At 34.4% G+C, this 17,543-nt stretch overlaps 2 protein-coding genes and 1 long non-coding RNA gene across 4 annotated transcripts; 1 reads left to right on the forward strand and 2 right to left on the reverse strand.

Moving 5' to 3' along the window:
- Window positions 1-286: 286 nt before the first annotated feature.
- LOC141671928 (immune-associated nucleotide-binding protein 9-like) lies at window positions 287-6,914 on the forward strand. Of its 2 annotated transcripts, XM_074478377.1 has the most exons (6): window positions 287-438; window positions 1,225-1,472; window positions 1,652-1,929; window positions 5,757-5,921; window positions 5,993-6,076; window positions 6,514-6,914. In XM_074478377.1, the coding sequence occupies exons 2-6, from the start codon at window positions 1,241-1,243 to the stop codon at window positions 6,715-6,717; spliced, it is 963 nt and encodes a 320-aa protein (XP_074334478.1). In that variant the 5' UTR covers window positions 287-438; window positions 1,225-1,240; the 3' UTR covers window positions 6,718-6,914. The 2 variants fall into 2 exon arrangements, with proteins under 2 accessions (XP_074334478.1, XP_074334479.1); XM_074478378.1 differs by lacking the exon at window positions 287-438 and having other exon boundaries at window positions 1,213-1,472.
- Window positions 6,915-7,473: 559 nt separating this feature from the next.
- On the reverse strand, window positions 7,474-10,466 carry LOC141670445 (glycine cleavage system H protein 2, mitochondrial-like). The gene is made up of 3 exons (XM_074476285.1): window positions 10,271-10,466; window positions 8,761-9,020; window positions 7,474-7,811 (listed from the first exon to the last, which is right to left on the reverse strand). The coding sequence occupies exons 1-3, from the start codon at window positions 10,344-10,346 to the stop codon at window positions 7,683-7,685; spliced, it is 465 nt and encodes a 154-aa protein (XP_074332386.1). The 5' UTR covers window positions 10,347-10,466; the 3' UTR covers window positions 7,474-7,682.
- A 561-nt stretch (window positions 10,467-11,027) lies between these two features.
- On the reverse strand, window positions 11,028-16,887 carry LOC141672370 (uncharacterized). Its single transcript, XR_012555480.1, has 3 exons — window positions 16,800-16,887; window positions 16,575-16,665; window positions 11,028-11,352 (listed from the first exon to the last, which is right to left on the reverse strand). It is a non-coding gene; the product is annotated as an uncharacterized LOC141672370 (long non-coding RNA).
- Between the last annotated feature and the right edge of the window lie 656 nt (window positions 16,888-17,543).

A 17,543-nucleotide genomic window follows, 5' to 3' on the forward strand; every position in this document is an offset into this window, starting at 1 on the left:
GATCATAACAAAAAAAAAATCTTCATTATTTAAATTATTTAATTAAAAAGATCCGACGGTGATAACCAAACCAATCATAAGAAAGCATATCAAATTATATCACATTCAATAATTTAAAAATTTGAATGTTTGTAAGTTAAATAAAAAGTCTGATCAGTATTTAAATTCTACAAAATTTATATTTCCCATTTAATTTTATTAATAATTTTATTAATAAATATTCCTAAATTTCTAAAAAGAATAAAAAAGTATTAATCGTATTCAACCGGAGCTCAGAGTTGGTGTCAAACTCTACTTTGTCATTTTCCAGGGTCCTACATGTTAAGTTTACTATATTATACTCTACGCAGGATATAGATAAAGAAAAGTTGATTATTTGAATACTGTTCAATATTATTCTGGTCCTCTCTTTCACACCCTGCTGTTTCATCCTCCAAGGTATTACTTCAGCTACTAGCACTACTTTAATCTTTGTGGGTTTTTGGTTTTTATTATTATGATCCTTGCTTTGATCTGTTTCTAGTGTCTAACATAGTAACATATGTATGTGTGAGAGAGAGAGAGACGGGGAGAGATGGAGAGATAGAGATAGATAGAGAGAGAGAGAGAGATAGATAGAGAGAGAGAGAGAGGGAGGGAGGGAGAGGGGGGGGGGGAGAGAGAGATTGTTATATAATTATCAGTCAAGACTTGATTATGATTCTTTTAGATCCAAGATATTGATAAAGCACTTCAATTCATTTATGTTACAATTAGTTTGAAATTGCTTTTAGTTCTTGAAGTTTGTAAATATGTAACATCTGCTTTTGTTTTTCATCAAAATTGTTGTAGTTAGTGGGGATGTTTGTTTGTTATGAAGTACCAAGTAGGTTTCTTGATGTGGGATTCGATTGGATTGCAATTCGAGTAGTGTTAAGTAGTGTGGACTACTAGCTGACTACTAGCTGATTGATTTCGATAACTCTTTAATTTTTCCACAGTAAAGTCAGGCTAAATGAGGACAGGGCTTTAATTACTGAATCTGTTAAAAATAGTATCTTTTTCACATTTCGTGTTTGCTAAATGCATGTGTCGCTGTACTTCTGTTCTTAGATAAAACCTATCAAAGAATGAAGACCCTTTGATACAATCCCTAGAACAAGTTAAAAAATAATACAAGCTACCAAGAATAATAACCTATGTACTTATCCTAGATGATGGATCCTTTGGAAGTTCTTCTTTTAGGTAACGTAATTCTATAATGGGTGGGAGTTCAATTGATGATGATTGGGAGTTAACTTCTCCGTCCGGTGGACCTCGAACTCTAGTTCTGGTTGGATGTACTGGTAATGGAAAAAGTGCGACAGGAAATAGTATTTTGCAAAAGAAGGCATTTGTATCTGATGCGAACTCAGCCGGTGTTACTCGTACTTGTGAGATGCAAAGGACAGTATTAAAAGACGGCCAGATTCTTAATGTTATTGACACTCCTGGTATGATTTCTCTCTAGTTATTTAGTTGGATACTGCTATTTTATCTACTAAAATGTACATAATTATTATTTGGAATCCTTCATTTTCAAGGGAAGAAACTTTATTTTGTGCTGAATTGAAATGAAAGGAACTACATAGTGACGTGAAAATCATTAAATATTACACAATATCAATGGCAGGGTTGTTTGATTTTTCTGCTGAAACCGAATTCATTGGAAGAGAGATTGTTAAATGTATCAACATGGCCAAGGATGGCATCCATGCTGTTCTTGTCGTTCTTTCAGTCCGGACTCGTTTTTCAAAAGAGGAAGCAGAAGCTGTTAATAGCCTGAGGACGTTGTTTGGGAACAAAATAACCGATTACATGATTATTGTTTTCACTGGCGGGGATGAACTGGAATTTAATGAAAAAACTTTGGAAGATTACCTAGGTCGTGACTGTCCTGAACCATTAAAGGTATTTTGTGCTCAAGTCAATGTTTTTTTCGTCTACCAGATTACCTGTTTATCATACATTGAGAATTTGTATTATGAGTTCTATATAAACTGCCGGGGCACTCCTTTTGTTCTATGCTTTCTCTTATACTGCCATCTATGTTTGTGAAAATAAAGTATAAAAAATTCTAATTATCAGATGCTAATCCCATGATTAGTTCTCAGTAGGGGAACGGTCTATGCTGCTACAAAGCTCAATTTTGACTTCAAATTTAAAAAACTTGCTTCTTTTTCTTATTCACTTTTTTTTGTTAATTTTCTTTTCTGTACCTATGCTTCTTGTTGTTGAATTTGAGATCCTAAGATTGGTATATAGAAAATGCTGGAAGATAATTACCCAATTAATTTTGTATTGACTATTCTTGATTGTCAGATAATGCAATGTCTTTGTTTGGTCCTCTTAGATTTTTAGTTACTGTGAATTTGGAGGCCGGAAATTCGAGATAAATGTGCATGCAGCAACTCTTCTCAGCTTCAGAGCTTCGCTTAGTTATACAATATAAAGTTTAAGGCTGTCTTTTTTTTGTCAAATTTATAGCAGATTTCATTAACATGAAAAAAAACTCAATCGGGACAAACCCCCAATTGATCATGCAACAAGGTTAAAAAACAAATAGAAGAACTAAATAATTAGCCTCTTTGTTTCCGGATTGCTTAACTGACTGAATAAAAATATTCTGAAAATTAAAAATGAAGATAATGGTTTCTCGAGCGATCCAGTCTGCATCTCCACCGAACACAGTAGTTTCACAATTGACCCTCACATTAATTCCATGGATAGTACAATGTTCAGAGGACTCAGTTGCAAAATCTGAGAGGGCCCTCATGTTATGAACAAAAATATTTTGTGAGAGGTGAGCACATGCGATTTTCACTACCGTTCCAAAAGCACCCCAGCTATCTACCTGCCGGACACCAGCTATAAATCTGCCGAAAGTGTTGTTGATGCGAGATATCCAGATCTCCCAATATACCGTAAAATCCATTTTCAACACATCGCATAAAGCGAAACACATCGCACAAAGCGAGACAATCAAACACATAAATAACAACTCAATTAAACGAAACGAAAAAGAACCGAATTTTTGAACAAAATCCGATATTTATTGAAAGAAAGTTAAAAACAAATGATAAAAATGTTATATGGATGAAGAGAGAGGATGAAGATAGAGATGAAGATGGGTAGAAAGGGTGAAGAAGGAGGTGTGATGATTAGGGTTAAAGGAAGATGGGGCGGCTGACTCTCATCGAGAGAGATAAGTTTAAGGCTGTCTTAAATTAGACCCAAATCATTATTTACTAAAACCAGATGGATCTCCTGGTTCCAAGACAATCAATTTTGATATTGCAGTAGTCTTAATATGTATCACATAATAGATAATGAATTACTATAACAATGTATTTTTTTAGTTCTGAAAACACAATATGTTAAGACCAGTCCAGCCAGTGACGGAACCAGGAATCTAACATGGGGGACCAAAATAAATATAAGTAGAAAACATACGATTTATTTGAGATGTGCACGCCTTTCTTTGATCAAATAAAAAGAATCAATGATCTACTCGGCAGAAATGTTCTCCGCAATCTCCTTTTCAATATACACTATCAAATAATCCCTAAAAAATTCATCTTCCATTCGATTGCGAAGACTTGTTTTCACAATTTTCATAGCAGAAAAAGCTCGTTCAGATGTTGCAGTAGATGCTGGAAGAGTCAAGACTTTAGTTTTAAGCATCTTTTTTTTGTTTCAAATTGTACTATCTTTATCTTATATGTTTATTTATTAATTATTAAGATTAATGAACAAATTCCATGATTTCCATCTAATCAATATTATTTTGAATGAAATAATTAACAAAATCAATAAAATTTTGTATAATCGATTCTCAATTTCAAATTTTGTATAATCAATTCTCAATTTCTAGGGGGACCAAAAAAATTTTTGATAGTAAATTTTAAAATTTTATATTAAAATTTTGGGGTTATTCCGCAGTTAGCGGGGACCGGGGCTCCCTTCGGTCCCCCCCTAGTTCCTCCCCTGAGTTCAGCCCTGCTATTTGTATATATATATATAAAGAAACGAATTCTTTTATTGATAAACACACACAAAACTAGGTGGTATTCGAGAGAACACCCACTCTCCACAAACACACTTAAGTCAATCTTATTTCTTCCATGTCTCAAACTTATAAATGGCTTCCCTATTTATAACCCCAACCCAATTCATAATCCCTAAATTAAAGCTGGAAATATTATTATTCCCACTAAGTCCTTTTTTTCAAATTCATAACTGAGACACACACTAGTTATTCAGATTTGTAACTGATTTAATATTTATTGTATTTATTATGTTTCTTAACATTACTCGCCGCCCAAACTTGAACCTTGTCCTCAAGGTTCAAATGAGAAAATTGTTCCATTCTTTCTTTTTCCTTTTCTTTCTAATCCAGAATGCCTAATGCCTGCCTCTCTGCCAATAATTTTCTAAATTCCTCCCAGTTACAAGAAGGCCGTTGACATTCCCCGCAATAGTCCAAGAACAAAAGATCATTTCTTAAGTATACTGCAACCGACCAGACCTTCTTAGTTGGCGTTGAGAGGTTACCAAGTTCAAAAAAACTGTCAAAATAACTTTCAGCCTTTAACGACCTACCTTCAAGTTTTAAGCCTTCGAATATGACTATTTCAAGTTTTAAGCCTTCGAATATGACTATTTCAAGTCTTTGTGATAAAGAGTTCATGGATGAGTTTGGAGGCGATGAGACATCAAACAAACAAGTCTCTTGTTCTTTGTTGTTGCCATTATTAGAATTTGCCGGAATCTGCCCTAAAACCTCCAATATTGGTGGTTGCTGATGAGTCCTTTCATCTTCTTGAAGTTTTCCAAATTCAATTTTTAGAAAATCTGATTTAAGCTCTCTATCATTCGCTTGTACTCCCTTCAGCTTCTACTCAGTTTCGTGGACCGACTTCTTGGCCTGTTCCAAGCCTTGCGAATCCTCACGAGCAGACAGAGATGGTCCAGTAGTCTCTGTCCATTTTTTGCAAGTATGGCTACCATACCTTCTTTGAGGAAAGAAATGTTTTTTGAAACTTTTCAATATCCAACTTCAGGAATTTTGTTTGCAACGTTTCAAATTTTTTTCCTACAAGTCGTCGATTCGATTTTTAACTTGTTTTGCACTTGTCTGCCCCAAGAACATAGGTGCTCTGATACCACTGTTAGGACCAATCCAGTCCTGCTATTTGTATATATATATATATATATATATGAATTCTTTTTATTGATAAACACACACAAAACTAGGTGGTATTCGAGAGACCACCCACTCTCCACAAACACACTTAAGTCAATCTTATTTCTTCCATGTCTCAAACTTAGAAATGGCTTCCCTATTTATAACCCCAACCCAACTCATAATCCCTAGATTAAAGCTGGAAATATTATTATTCCCACTAAATCCTTTTTTTTTCAAATTCATAATTGATGCACACACTAATTATTTAGATTTGTAACTGATTTAATATTTATTCTATTTATTATGTTTTCTAACACAATAGTAGTAACTTACTGACTTGTGCGATTTCTAGTTGGAAGAGTGATGCACACATCCCCTTCATGCATGTCTCATCACATGCCCTACCTCATTCCTGCCTCTTAACAATAGTACATACTTATAATTGGTTTTCAATGTAGATTTGTAATTGAAAATATGCTTAAAGATATTAGGTTAAGTGAATTTGTTAATACAATTAGGTGTATTGATATATTTGTTGGACCTACTACAGGAACTTCTCAATCAATGTGAGAATCGCCGGGTGCTCTTCAATAACAGAGCAACTGACCGGAGAAAGAAAGATGAACAAGTTCAAGAGCTAATATCTCTTGTGAACCTTGTTGTAGCAAAGAGTGGTGGAAAACCATATACAGATGAGTTATTCGTGGAACTCAAGGTAACTCTTTATCCAGTATTATACGTTATTGCTGTGTTAAAGGTAATTACAACACTGAGTGCTCTTTGCAGAAAGGAGCTAGGATGCTTCATGATCAGACAGAAGTCTCTAAGCAGGAAAATGAGGAGAAACTTATTAAGCGATTAACTGAAATGGTATCTCTAAACTCTAGCCACAATTATTTTCCGCATATGTTACTTGCCTATATCAGTTCATATAGTGCTCAGTGCTCTCAATGACTGTTATACTTCATACTTCACAGTGAAATATAGTAGTTGCTTCTGAGTATCAGAGATAACATGAGTTGATAATCAGGAATTTTTAATTGACTTGGAAAAATAGAACTATCTGGGTAACCTTATGCATGGCAAGCTATTAAATTGTGAAGATCAATCGGATAATGATCTAAGTTGTGTATTGATGCACTTTGCACACAATAGTCTTCATAAACATAATTAGGTACTGAAAAAATATACTTTTGTTAAAGATATTTTACTTGAGACCATTAAAAATGTTTGATGGGAAAATTCAGTAATCAGTAGCCAAGTCTTTTGAAGAAAAAAAAATTGATCACAAAACTGTCATTCGGCAGGTTGAGTTGAAGGTCAGAGAGACCACTGCTAGGCTTGAGCAGCAGCTCGCAGAAGAGAAGGCTGCAAGATTGATGGCACAAAAGATGGCGCAGACCGCTCAAATGAAATCAAGTGATGAAATTCATAAACTGAGGGAGAGCTTAGAAAGAGCAGAGCGTGAACTCCGAGACCAAGCTGGAAAGGCAAAATGTGCTATTTTGTAGTAATGATTTTCAGATATAACTAATCCTTGGTAAATATTATCCCAGAAGTTACTAGTTCTATATGGAGGTTTCGACCTTGTCGGGTCATGACCATGTGGAAAGTTAAAACCATAAATCGTGTCACCAAGTTTGTTCGAAACAGGATTGAGTCTATACTTTTATCATCATGTTATGTTATATGGATATCTGTTTATATACCTTGTCAATTTGTCATGGCCAAGGATCTAAAAATGGTTATGAATTACATATTTTAAACAATCATGCTAAATTTTTTCATCTACTGTCTATGCTTTATGTAAGAATTTTTTAAGATCATGCCAAATTTTCCAAGTACAAAATGTATACATAAAATGTGAGCCATTCAAAATGAAATTCAATAAATTTTCGCAAATGACATATCATGTTTTAGTTATTGGTATCTGTATACTGTCTGTATGTACATAGCATTCATTTCTTTTTGAAGAGAAAACTAATATAATAAATTAAAATCTCATCACTTGAGATATTTTTTTGGGTTCATTTTATTTATGAGGAGAAAATTAATTAATAAATTAGCAACTCAGGACTTAAAATCTTCTTAAAACATTTCTTTAAAGTTTTTTGGAGATCCTGTATTCCTGTGCAAATATACCTAAAACTCTTTTCAAATTTGCAAATCAAATAAATATTTTCTCACATTTGCCTAAAATTTTTAATTTTAGTTTCAGTTTCAATTTCAGAAGGGAGGTGGTGAGATTTTGCTGCAATTTCAAAATATAATCCTCCAAGTAAATAGCTGGAAAGCCATCAAAATTATTCTTTAAAATAGAGACAACGTTATCCAAAGATAAAACATTTGCTCAGGTAAGAAGAAACACAGCTATACTAACTGGTTTTCAGAGAAAACAAATCCAGAAAAGCATCCATTCAACTTCCATTCAGGTTTGATGCTTTAAGAACACCCTTTAACCGTGTAGTAGGAATCACTAGTGCTTTGCATCTTCTTCATCACAAAACTTCGAGTAGCTGTCTGAATCCATGAGAGATTTTAATTCATCATTGTTGCTCAATTCCACCTTCATGATCCATCCTTTTTCATACGGACTTCCGTTCACCTAAAATAGAAAAAATGTTTAAATTTATGAAATTTAAGTATGGTAAACGCAATGGGAAGCAGACACAGACTAATATGCACCAATCTTTAGTAGTAACCATCTAGACTTGGCACACTAACAATTCAACTAATTAAGAGTCTATGTTATCTAGACTTTGCAATTCAACTAATTAAGAGTCTATGTTATCTAGACTTTGCAATTCAACGTATAATCTAGACACTGTATTGTAATTTGGATAGAACCTTGGTATGAGAAACACTAATATGAGATGATGCTAAATATAAAGCTAAGCCTCAAATGATGCATGTGGGCTGAGCCATTTCCATCCCAAGCGGTGGCCCGGTTTCGGCGTGGCCCGGCCCGAAGAGCGCTAGACCGAAGGAATGAGTCACAAGGTTGAGATGCTGACTGTCGTAACAGAGCCACAGATTTACTTCACTTTCTAACCAAGGCATGCCAAGTGCATTCAACAATTTTAAAAAGCTGGAATACTCTAGCCTCTTCAATGTATGATGACAAATTACACAAGTCATTCTGCAATTTTATATCGTTGCCAAAGAGGAGAGCTAGTTGAACACTCCAAATTGCTTTTGATATTAAGTGTCACTAATAGTATACAAAAAGAATCCAGATATATACAAAAAGTTACATCAATGACCCCCCCCCCCCCACACACAACAATGATGCAGCTTGATACTTGTAAAATGTAAACTTAACTAGAAAATATACTCAAGAAAAAGAAAAAAGGCATAAAGTCAATTTATAGCGAAGCTCACAGATTATCTAAACATTCACTTGCCTGTTCAAAATGTGCACAGTGCACTAAAAGAACGTTACTGACCGGTCCTTATCTTCACAACTAGAACATATATATTCTCAATTTACAATTTTAGTTAAGCAGGTCAAATTCATGGGAAAAATACCAGAGTGTTGGCTACAAACAACTCACCAAACCAGGAGATTCATCGAGTTCTTTATTAACCTCAACCACCTTCCCAGAAACAGGAGAATTGATGTCACTTGTGGCCTTTACACTTTCAACTGCACCAAAGCTGCTTCCCTGTGTAACAGCAGTTCCTAGTTCGGGTAGTTCAACATACACCACATCCCCTAAATGATCTTGGGCATGGTCAGTGATGCCTACGGTAGCAGAACTACCCTCGACCTTTACCCATTCATGTGAGTCAGCGTACTTCAGATCTTTCAGGACTGCAAAATTAAAAGGGTAAACATGTACCGCAAATTCAATTAGCTATGGAAATACTTGAAAATATGCCACCTTCAAACAAAATCCGACCACAAAAAACAATAACAGAATAAAATGTTAAGGTTGCATATATGTGGCTCTGAGGTCGAATCTGTAAGACTGAAATTATTTGGAAAAACAACATATTAAAGAATAAAGAAAATCTTGATGTAACTATCTACACTACACACACAAATCATATAAGCAGAACAGATGTCAAACATCTAGCAGCAAAACATATACTATGGTATCTATGAGATGCATACAGAAAATGTGAACGTCCAGATTTAAGAAGACATGTTGTGGTTAATGGCTACTCATCCGCAGTTAGAAGCTACTAAATCCTAAGATATGAAATCCTGTATAATCTCATTAATTCTATCATTATCAACCCTTCAATGACACACTCTTAAAAATTTTCATCTCATGCAAAAAACAATCACAGTATCACCAACACACACACAAACACCGGATGTCATATCATCAGATTAAATCAGAAAATGAAGAAATGAACAATATTATGAATGCCTAAGCGTTTTTGCACATTGACAGTAACATATGCGATATTTCTGAACTACAGACAGATACTATTAATAATTAGATTATGGAAGATAATGATTACATAGACAAATGTTGCTGAAAGAGGTTAACAATCCTATATCTTTACAAGACAAACCCATTCTTAGTGTAGCCTATAGTTCTAAAGAATAAAGAATACAATTTAAAGTTAAGCGAAAAGAAATAAAAGGTTGAACACAAATCTGCACAAGTTCTCTTAAGGCTGTACAATGATTTCTAATCTACTACTATAATTAAGACTACTAACCAGCAATCATCAAAACCTCCCATTAAAAAATTTAAACAAACAATACTCTGAGAACTATAGACTCTCTCTCTCTCTCTCATCGCTCTCTCTCTCTCTTCCCCTCCCTCTGCTCTCTCTCTCTCTCTCTCTCTCTCTCTCTCTCTCTCTCTCTCTCCCTCTCTCTCTCTCAAACACACACACACTAAAAGAAAGAGCATGCCGCCACCCTACATCAATCCATATATAAAATACCTAAACAACTCAGCAATACATCAACCAAAACACAAAAACAAGCACAACCCAGTTGATAAAAATCAGATCTTTACATCCAAGAACCACAGATCAAGCCTTTTTCATAACCAAAACACATAAAAAAAAGTAAATGCAATAAAAGGGGTTGAGATATACCAGTAGCAAAACCTCTGTTGAAGACTGAAATCTTGAAATAAGAAGCAGACTTTGATGCCCATAACCTCATTGCCATTTTTTAATCGCCCACCAAACAACACCTTATACTCTTCTGTCACAGTAGTAGTGTTGTGTGTATGTATTGTATGTATATGTGAATATGACTGCTGTTTGGCTTAATGGGTTGCTTGTCATACATCATGGTTGGTAAAGTAGAGATCTACTTCAATTTATACAGCTTATTTTATTTGACTTTGGACCTCAATATTCTCGAAATAATTCTTTTTAATAAATATTTATTGTTTCATTTCTGGTAGGAAAAATATACTAACTTAGTAATATTTATCATGTGAAATTACAAAATTTTTAACAAGTTGTGATTTTGTTAAAAGAAGCTTTTTTCGATAATTATAAATTGTTTACACGTCAAATTGATGTTTTTTGGATTATTGTTTACGACTTTTTATTTACACTGATTTTTAAAAATTTGTTTTGAGTTTTCACAATTAAGTGCAAGTGATAGTGCAAAGTGCAGTGAGAAAACACATAGTTGTGATTTACATTACTAGACTGGTGAAGCTGAGTTAGCGAGACGATGGCTTTACAATCCTTGTTGATCAGTGCATTGTTTTGATGGTGTGATTGGATTGTGCAATCTGCTCTTCACTTGAACAGGCTGAAACAAGTACTTTATGCTTTGTTAAAACTTTAGGTAATGTTTATAGCAGGAAACAACTGGAAACTCTGCTGCATTTTCTCCAAAAACCGGCCCCATCAGATTTGTTGATCAAAATGTTGTACGTTCTTATATCAGTTACATATGGTTCATTTTCAAGATGTTTAATTATAGCCTATTTCAATGCATACAAGTTTAGCATACTATTACAATATAGAAGTATCTGGTTGGGGAGATTAATGCATCTGATCCACAAATTCTTGGCATTTAGGTACATAGAAGTATCTGCCATTTCTGGGTCGACAGTCGAGACCAACCCTGAAGTAGGCTGATGAAAGAAGCATGTGGGGATTCTTTGGTCCAATCACTCCTAAGCACTTCATTCCTTCAAACATGGATTTTGCATCTAAAATTGCAGAGAAATCATGATTAAGACTTCAGCAGAACGAGAGTATTACATAAATGTTTTGAAAACGGAAATGTTGGGATAAGTGATTATGCGAACATTAGTTTAAATTCACTTTTATAGATGTGTAGTATCTACCATTAGTTTCTCTGCCGTCACAGTTTTATTTAGAGGAGGAAAGGCCAAAACATGAATTTTGTTATCTTAAGTTATTAACCTGCAATTCAAAAGATTAAAACTGCTAGCATTATCAGAAGAAAATAGCTGAGAATGAAAATACAGAGTTGAAGTCAGTAATAACTACAATTATATATCAGTTAGAATCAGTTTGGTTGATAATTTTGTCGCATTTCATCTCATTTACCATAATATGAAATCAATAATTTAATTGTAGCATAAAGATTCTCGAGGATAGTAGATATGGCTCCAGACTTCCAGTCACAACTCTGATCATCAAATTATCAGAAAGGGATAGAGTGTGAGGAGTTTTAAAATAACATATCATAGATTTAAAATAATATGGACAAAATGGGTATAAAGTTTGAAAAGTGACATTCCTTGTATTTATCTATAACCCACAAAAATGCATGAATTGTCTAAACACAGATCAAGGATGATATTAAAGATGATGGTTGTGCTAATGGTCTAAATTAGTCTTGGAGAAAATTTGGGACAATAGTTTAAATTAAGATGGACCAAAGAATGATCACTAATCCAGAACCACAAACTAATCACTCAAAGTAGCATCTTTTATTCATTTGCCGAATTTAGGAAATAGGTAGATTGACCAGAAGAAATAAGAAAAAAGGTTAACCAAACTCAGACCTTGTGTTCTTTGTGCTCTGAACACCAATTTTTAGATGCAATCTCGCTCTCTGTAACCGTTGTAACCCTGCACCTGCTTGTCATCCTCAAACCACAGCCATCGACAAGCAAGCCAACTAGTCTACCACCATGTCGACCCTGGAACGTTCCATGACAAGTCCGGCTTCCATGACAACTTTATCAATGAACAAATTCCCTTTCAAAATTCTAGAAGTCAAGGTCATTTCTGCCCATGACTTGCCACCTGTTTCAAAACGTTTGCACACGTATGTAATGGCATGGGCACACCCTGATCACAAACAGATTACGCCTGTGGATCACAAGGGAAACACCAATCCTTCGTGGAATTACAGGATGGTATTTAATGTAGATGACAAGTTCTTGTCATCGGATTCATCAGCTCTTATGATGGAAATTTACAATATTTCAAGGTTAAGCAATAAACCAATTGGAACCACATGGCTTCCTATTGAAATTTTGCTGAAAAATCCTCATTCAGAAATTATGAAAAAGCCATTGACCCTTCAGATTTGTCGTCCGTCAGGTGACTTCAAAGGTTTTCTGGTTGTAACTGTTAATCTTGTGAATACTACAATTAGAAATCGGAATGAAGATGATGAGCATACTTCACGAAGATACATGATTAGACAACTTAGCCATCGTCTTAGTCATTCAGAGAGCAGCAAACGGATGGCATATCTGGAAGATGAGGAAGAACATGATGATGACAACACGTTGAGCGATCCTGAACGTGGATCGGTTGATTTAAACATGAAACCTTTACCATCAGATATAGCAGTTGCACTCAATAATGGTGGGCTGTATTCACCAATTGGAGGCAATTCAGGTGTTGGGACAGCAGTATTCAACGAATGGATAGAAGGTGGTGGTGACCATAGCATCAACCAACAGGCCAAGAGGCTGTCATTCTTTCCATCTAAGAATGCTGTCAAACGGGAATCAAAAGCGAGGCCACGTCATAGGAGGTATTCCGATGGAGGGCTACTTTCATATTTTGCCAGTGCATTCATTTGCGGGGCCAGTAGTACGAGTAACAAAAATACAAACAAGATGTTAAAGAAGAAGAGCATGAGTATCAAGAAGAACAACAGTCATGTTTTGGATTATCCTCCTGAACCGCAAAATCTGCAATCGCCATACCAATAAATTATAATCAAGTTTTTTGATCAAGACTCAAATACTTTTAAGTTGACGCTCACATGTCCTTAGCACGTCTGTGATATACTCTTAACATCTACTCTTAACATTTTTGTTGTAATAAGAAAGGTCACATTTTCTTTGTAAATCTTTTGTTGGAATTCTAAATATTCATTTTGGATAGTTGCAGATTGTGCACCAGTTTCTTATTAGTTATTAATACATCCTTGTGCCTCTTGCTAAACTAATATCATGTTCTTAAGGGTTTGTCACAAACCAATTTTCAGGATACAAACGATTGTCAAGTATACCAAGACACCACCGTCCATAATAACTACTAGTGTAACAAATTTGGAAAACAAAGCTTTTTTATACAGAAAAGACAGTAGAGGAAGAGTAGATGCATCAAAATCATTTCATCCTCCCAGTTGTCAATACGTATGATGGAAAATAGAGAATTTACCACAATAAATAGACGTGGGCAAAGTTCTTGGGGCAACTAAAATTAGGAAATGTGGTCATTTGTAAATGGGATAGAGTACTAGTAATTCTCTAGGGAGGAACAAAAATGTTGAATGTATTTTAAAGGTCTGCCATTTAGCTTAATTCTTTTCATCAACTTGTATACAAAACCAATACGAATACCGGTTGATTAAATTAAATAAACGGGGGTGGGTGGACCTGAACCGAGACCACTACTTAAACCGAACTCTGATATCATGTTAAATAACAAACGGTTCTAAAACTAGGATGTTATACTCTTAACAGAATTGTTGTAGCTTCAGTTTAACATATACGATGTCTTGATGCGGACGCTTGGAATAGGGCATGCCTTCTCTTCATTTATCTTGGCCCTGTGGGCCTATTACGGGACTTGTGTTAGGAAGGCACTACTTGTTAGGGGAATACACAAAGTATAGAATCAAATAAATAATGCAAAATACACGCTCAATATATGACGCAGAAAAATCTACGTCCCAACTTGTATTACTAATCAAAACAATTATCAATAATACAATCAATCTCACTAAACGGTATTCACTCAAGTGATATTTAAGTCAAACAATACTCAAGCATATATCAAAACAATAACATGACTACGTATATATAGACATCACAAACTTTGCCAACAATACATACCTAATCTGATTACAATAATAATTGTCTACCCATACAATTATTACGCATTCCCATTATAATAATAATTGTCAACACATATAATTATTACCCAACTCAATTATGATAATAATTTTCTACCCATCCAATTATTATCCAATCCAATTATGTTTTCTATCACCAAGCTCATACTATCTATTTGATTTAACTCCAACAATCCTCCCCTTCAACCCAATATGATTTCATGCACAACCGAATTAACGGTCACCATCAAGCCATCAACGTCGATCCGCCAATACCTCCCCTCGAACAATAACCCCTCCTTCGATTACAAAAAGATTTCTCTTTTCTTTTCGACCTTTGAGTATCTCTAAATCTCCTTTAGTGACTTTCAACATACTGTTCTTCATCATAACAGTATATCCCAAATCAACTAATTTACCCAACGAAATTAGATTTCGATTTAACTCCGCCGGTATGTATCTTACTTGAGTTAACTTCTGAACACAACCGTCGTGGCATTTCATTGTTACCTCACCAATTCCAGCAACCTTTACCGTTTTACCGTTCGGTAAAGTTACAATCTTTCCCTCACACTTTTTGTAGGACGAGAACCACTCCCTCCTACCATATATGTGATGAGAACATCCCAAGTCAATCACTCATTCTTCTTTTGATCCCTTCTCTTCTTGAACCAAAAGAACATCTTCATCAGTTTCTACAAGCGAAACACTACCCCCTCGATTTTTCTTCAACTCTCTCAAATCTTCTCTTGCCTTTGTACACATAAATTGTATATGACCCATTTCCTCACAATAAAAACACCTGATATTAGAGTTATGTTTCTTAACATACTTCTTTTCCGTGTCACGCGCACGTACCACGAATGCACTTCCATCAGATGTGTCACTCGATTCTTGTTTCATCAATCTTTCGGCCTCCAGAAGAAAAACAATAGTCTCATCCAAATCTAACTTCGTTTTCCCAACCAATAAGAAGTCATCACAGTATTATACTTCTTCGGTAGAGACACCAGTAGTAGAACAGTTTTGTCCTCATCATTCAATTTTTCATCCAAATTATTCAGCTGATTGATTATGCCATTAAAACGATTCAGATGATCTCTTAAATCTCCGTCTTCTTCCATCTTGAGCCCGAACAAATCTTTCTTGAGAAACAGCTTGTTGGTCAAAGACTTTGAGTGATAAGTCTTCGTTAACTTCTCCCACAAATTCTTGGGATTGTCCTCTTCAAGAACATTATACTTGATTTCCGGTGCAAGGGCCAACCGGATCGTTGATGCCGCACGTAACTTCATGTCTCCCCATTTTGTATCATCAACTTTAGTAGGCTTCTTCCCTCTGAGAGTCGCATATAACCCTCGTTGAATTAACAGATCTTTTACCGTGCTTTGTCACAAGGTAAAATTGTTTCTTCCATTAAACAATTCAATCTTAAATCCCCCAACTTTCTCCATCATGAACCTTGGCTCTTGATACCAATTGTTAGGGGGAACACACACAAGTATAGAATCAAATAAACAATGCAAAACACACACTCAATATATGACGCGGAAAAACCCACGTCCCAACTTGTATTTTTAATCAAAATAATTATCAATAATACAATCAATCTCACCAAACGTTATTCACTCAAGCGATACTTAAGTCAAACAATACTCAAGCATACATCAAAATAATAACATGACTATGTATATATAGCCATCACAAATTTAACCAACAAGACATACCTAATCTGATTACAATAATAATTGTCTACATATACAATTATTACTCATTCCCATTATAATAATAATTATCAACACATACAATTATTACCCGACTCATTTATGATAATAATTGTCTATCCATATAATTATTACCCAATCCAACTATATTTTCTATCACCAAACTCATACTGCTTGCCATTTTCTATACAGTTCCTAACATTCATGGAATTCTGTTATATAGGCTTGAGCAGGTCAATGTAGAAAGATATTATAAAATAGTAAATGCTGCTGCATTCTGTTAAAACTTTGGCAGCAAAATATGTCGCTATTGTCTATTGCAAAATTTTATCACAGATAATATCTTCAAGGAAATGGTCTGAGACAATGGTTATACCTCTGAAACCGTGCTGCAGTGATGTTTAATATTCATGTTTGAAATCAGGTCCAACCTTGTGTTTGTGCAGGTATTCGGAGTAATAAGTGCACTGCAAAGTACGGCAGAAGACGACCATTTATATCAGTTGGATCTCCCATGATATAATAGAACCTAATCTTTGGTGCCATCATTCATCATCTTACAAAGATATAAACAGGATATAAGACATCTAAATTTTTTTACCTCTTGGACCTCGCCCACGTCCATAGTATTTCTTTTCTTTAGCAGGCTTTAGAGCATCTCCAATAGGATACCAAGAATAGTGGTAAAGTATCATATGCATGAATTAGCATGACATTCTTATTGGCCACTCATGTGAAGCTTATGGTATTAACCAAAGTATCAAACTTTTGACAACATTTGGCACCCTACCTAGTATAAACAATATTATACACTATATAGCTATTTTAAATTATGCTACCTTAAAGGTTTTTTAAAACCTATTATTATTTTTAGAAAAATATAATTTATATTTTTTGTAATGTCCATATATATTGTTACAACAAATATGTAAATATCTAGAAATATACAATGTGGATTGAATTATTATAATATAGAATAAAATATCTAATCATATTATATCATTGTATAATATATTTTGGTGTTTAAATAGCAATATCACTATATCATATTTTGGTGTTTGAAAAGTAGTAGAACGATCTAATCCTTTTATATTAATAATTTGTTAAATTCCTAATTTTTTTCTTATCGAGGATTGTATTAAAATATTGTATCATAATTGGTATTTGAATAGTAGTAGAATAATGTACATATTTTCTATTTGTGATTTTATTAAGAATTAAACTTATTATAATAAGGTTGGCAAAAAAAAACTTATTATAATAAGATATAATCTTAATCGTCTATTTTTAATTATATCAAATCAACGATTGAGATTGTTTTGGCGGTACATGACCAAAGTTTTGG

This window comes from Apium graveolens, chromosome 7 (genome assembly GCF_009905375.1).
Source record: "Apium graveolens cultivar Ventura chromosome 7, ASM990537v1, whole genome shotgun sequence".
Lineage (NCBI taxonomy): Eukaryota > Viridiplantae > Streptophyta > Magnoliopsida > Apiales > Apiaceae > Apium > Apium graveolens.

Excerpts from the sequence above, each read along its gene's own strand:
- LOC141671928 (XM_074478377.1), top strand. The coding sequence starts at position 1,241 with ATGGGTGGGAGTTCAATTGATGATGATTGGGAGTTAACTTCTCCGTCC. Across the intron at positions 1,473-1,651 it reads TAATGTTATTGACACTCCTG|GGTTGTTTGATTTTTCTGCT; the intron begins GTATGATTTCTC and ends TATCAATGGCAG. Across the intron at positions 1,930-5,756 it reads ACTGTCCTGAACCATTAAAG|GAACTTCTCAATCAATGTGA; the intron begins GTATTTTGTGCT and ends GACCTACTACAG.
- LOC141670445 (XM_074476285.1), bottom strand. The coding sequence starts at position 10,346 with ATGGCAATGAGGTTATGGGCATCAAAGTCTGCTTCTTATTTCAAGATT. Across the intron at positions 9,021-10,270 it reads CAACAGAGGTTTTGCTACTG|TCCTGAAAGATCTGAAGTAC; the intron begins GTATATCTCAAC and ends TTAATTTTGCAG. Across the intron at positions 7,812-8,760 it reads TCGATGAATCTCCTGGTTTG|GTGAACGGAAGTCCGTATGA; the intron begins GTGAGTTGTTTG and ends TTTCTATTTTAG.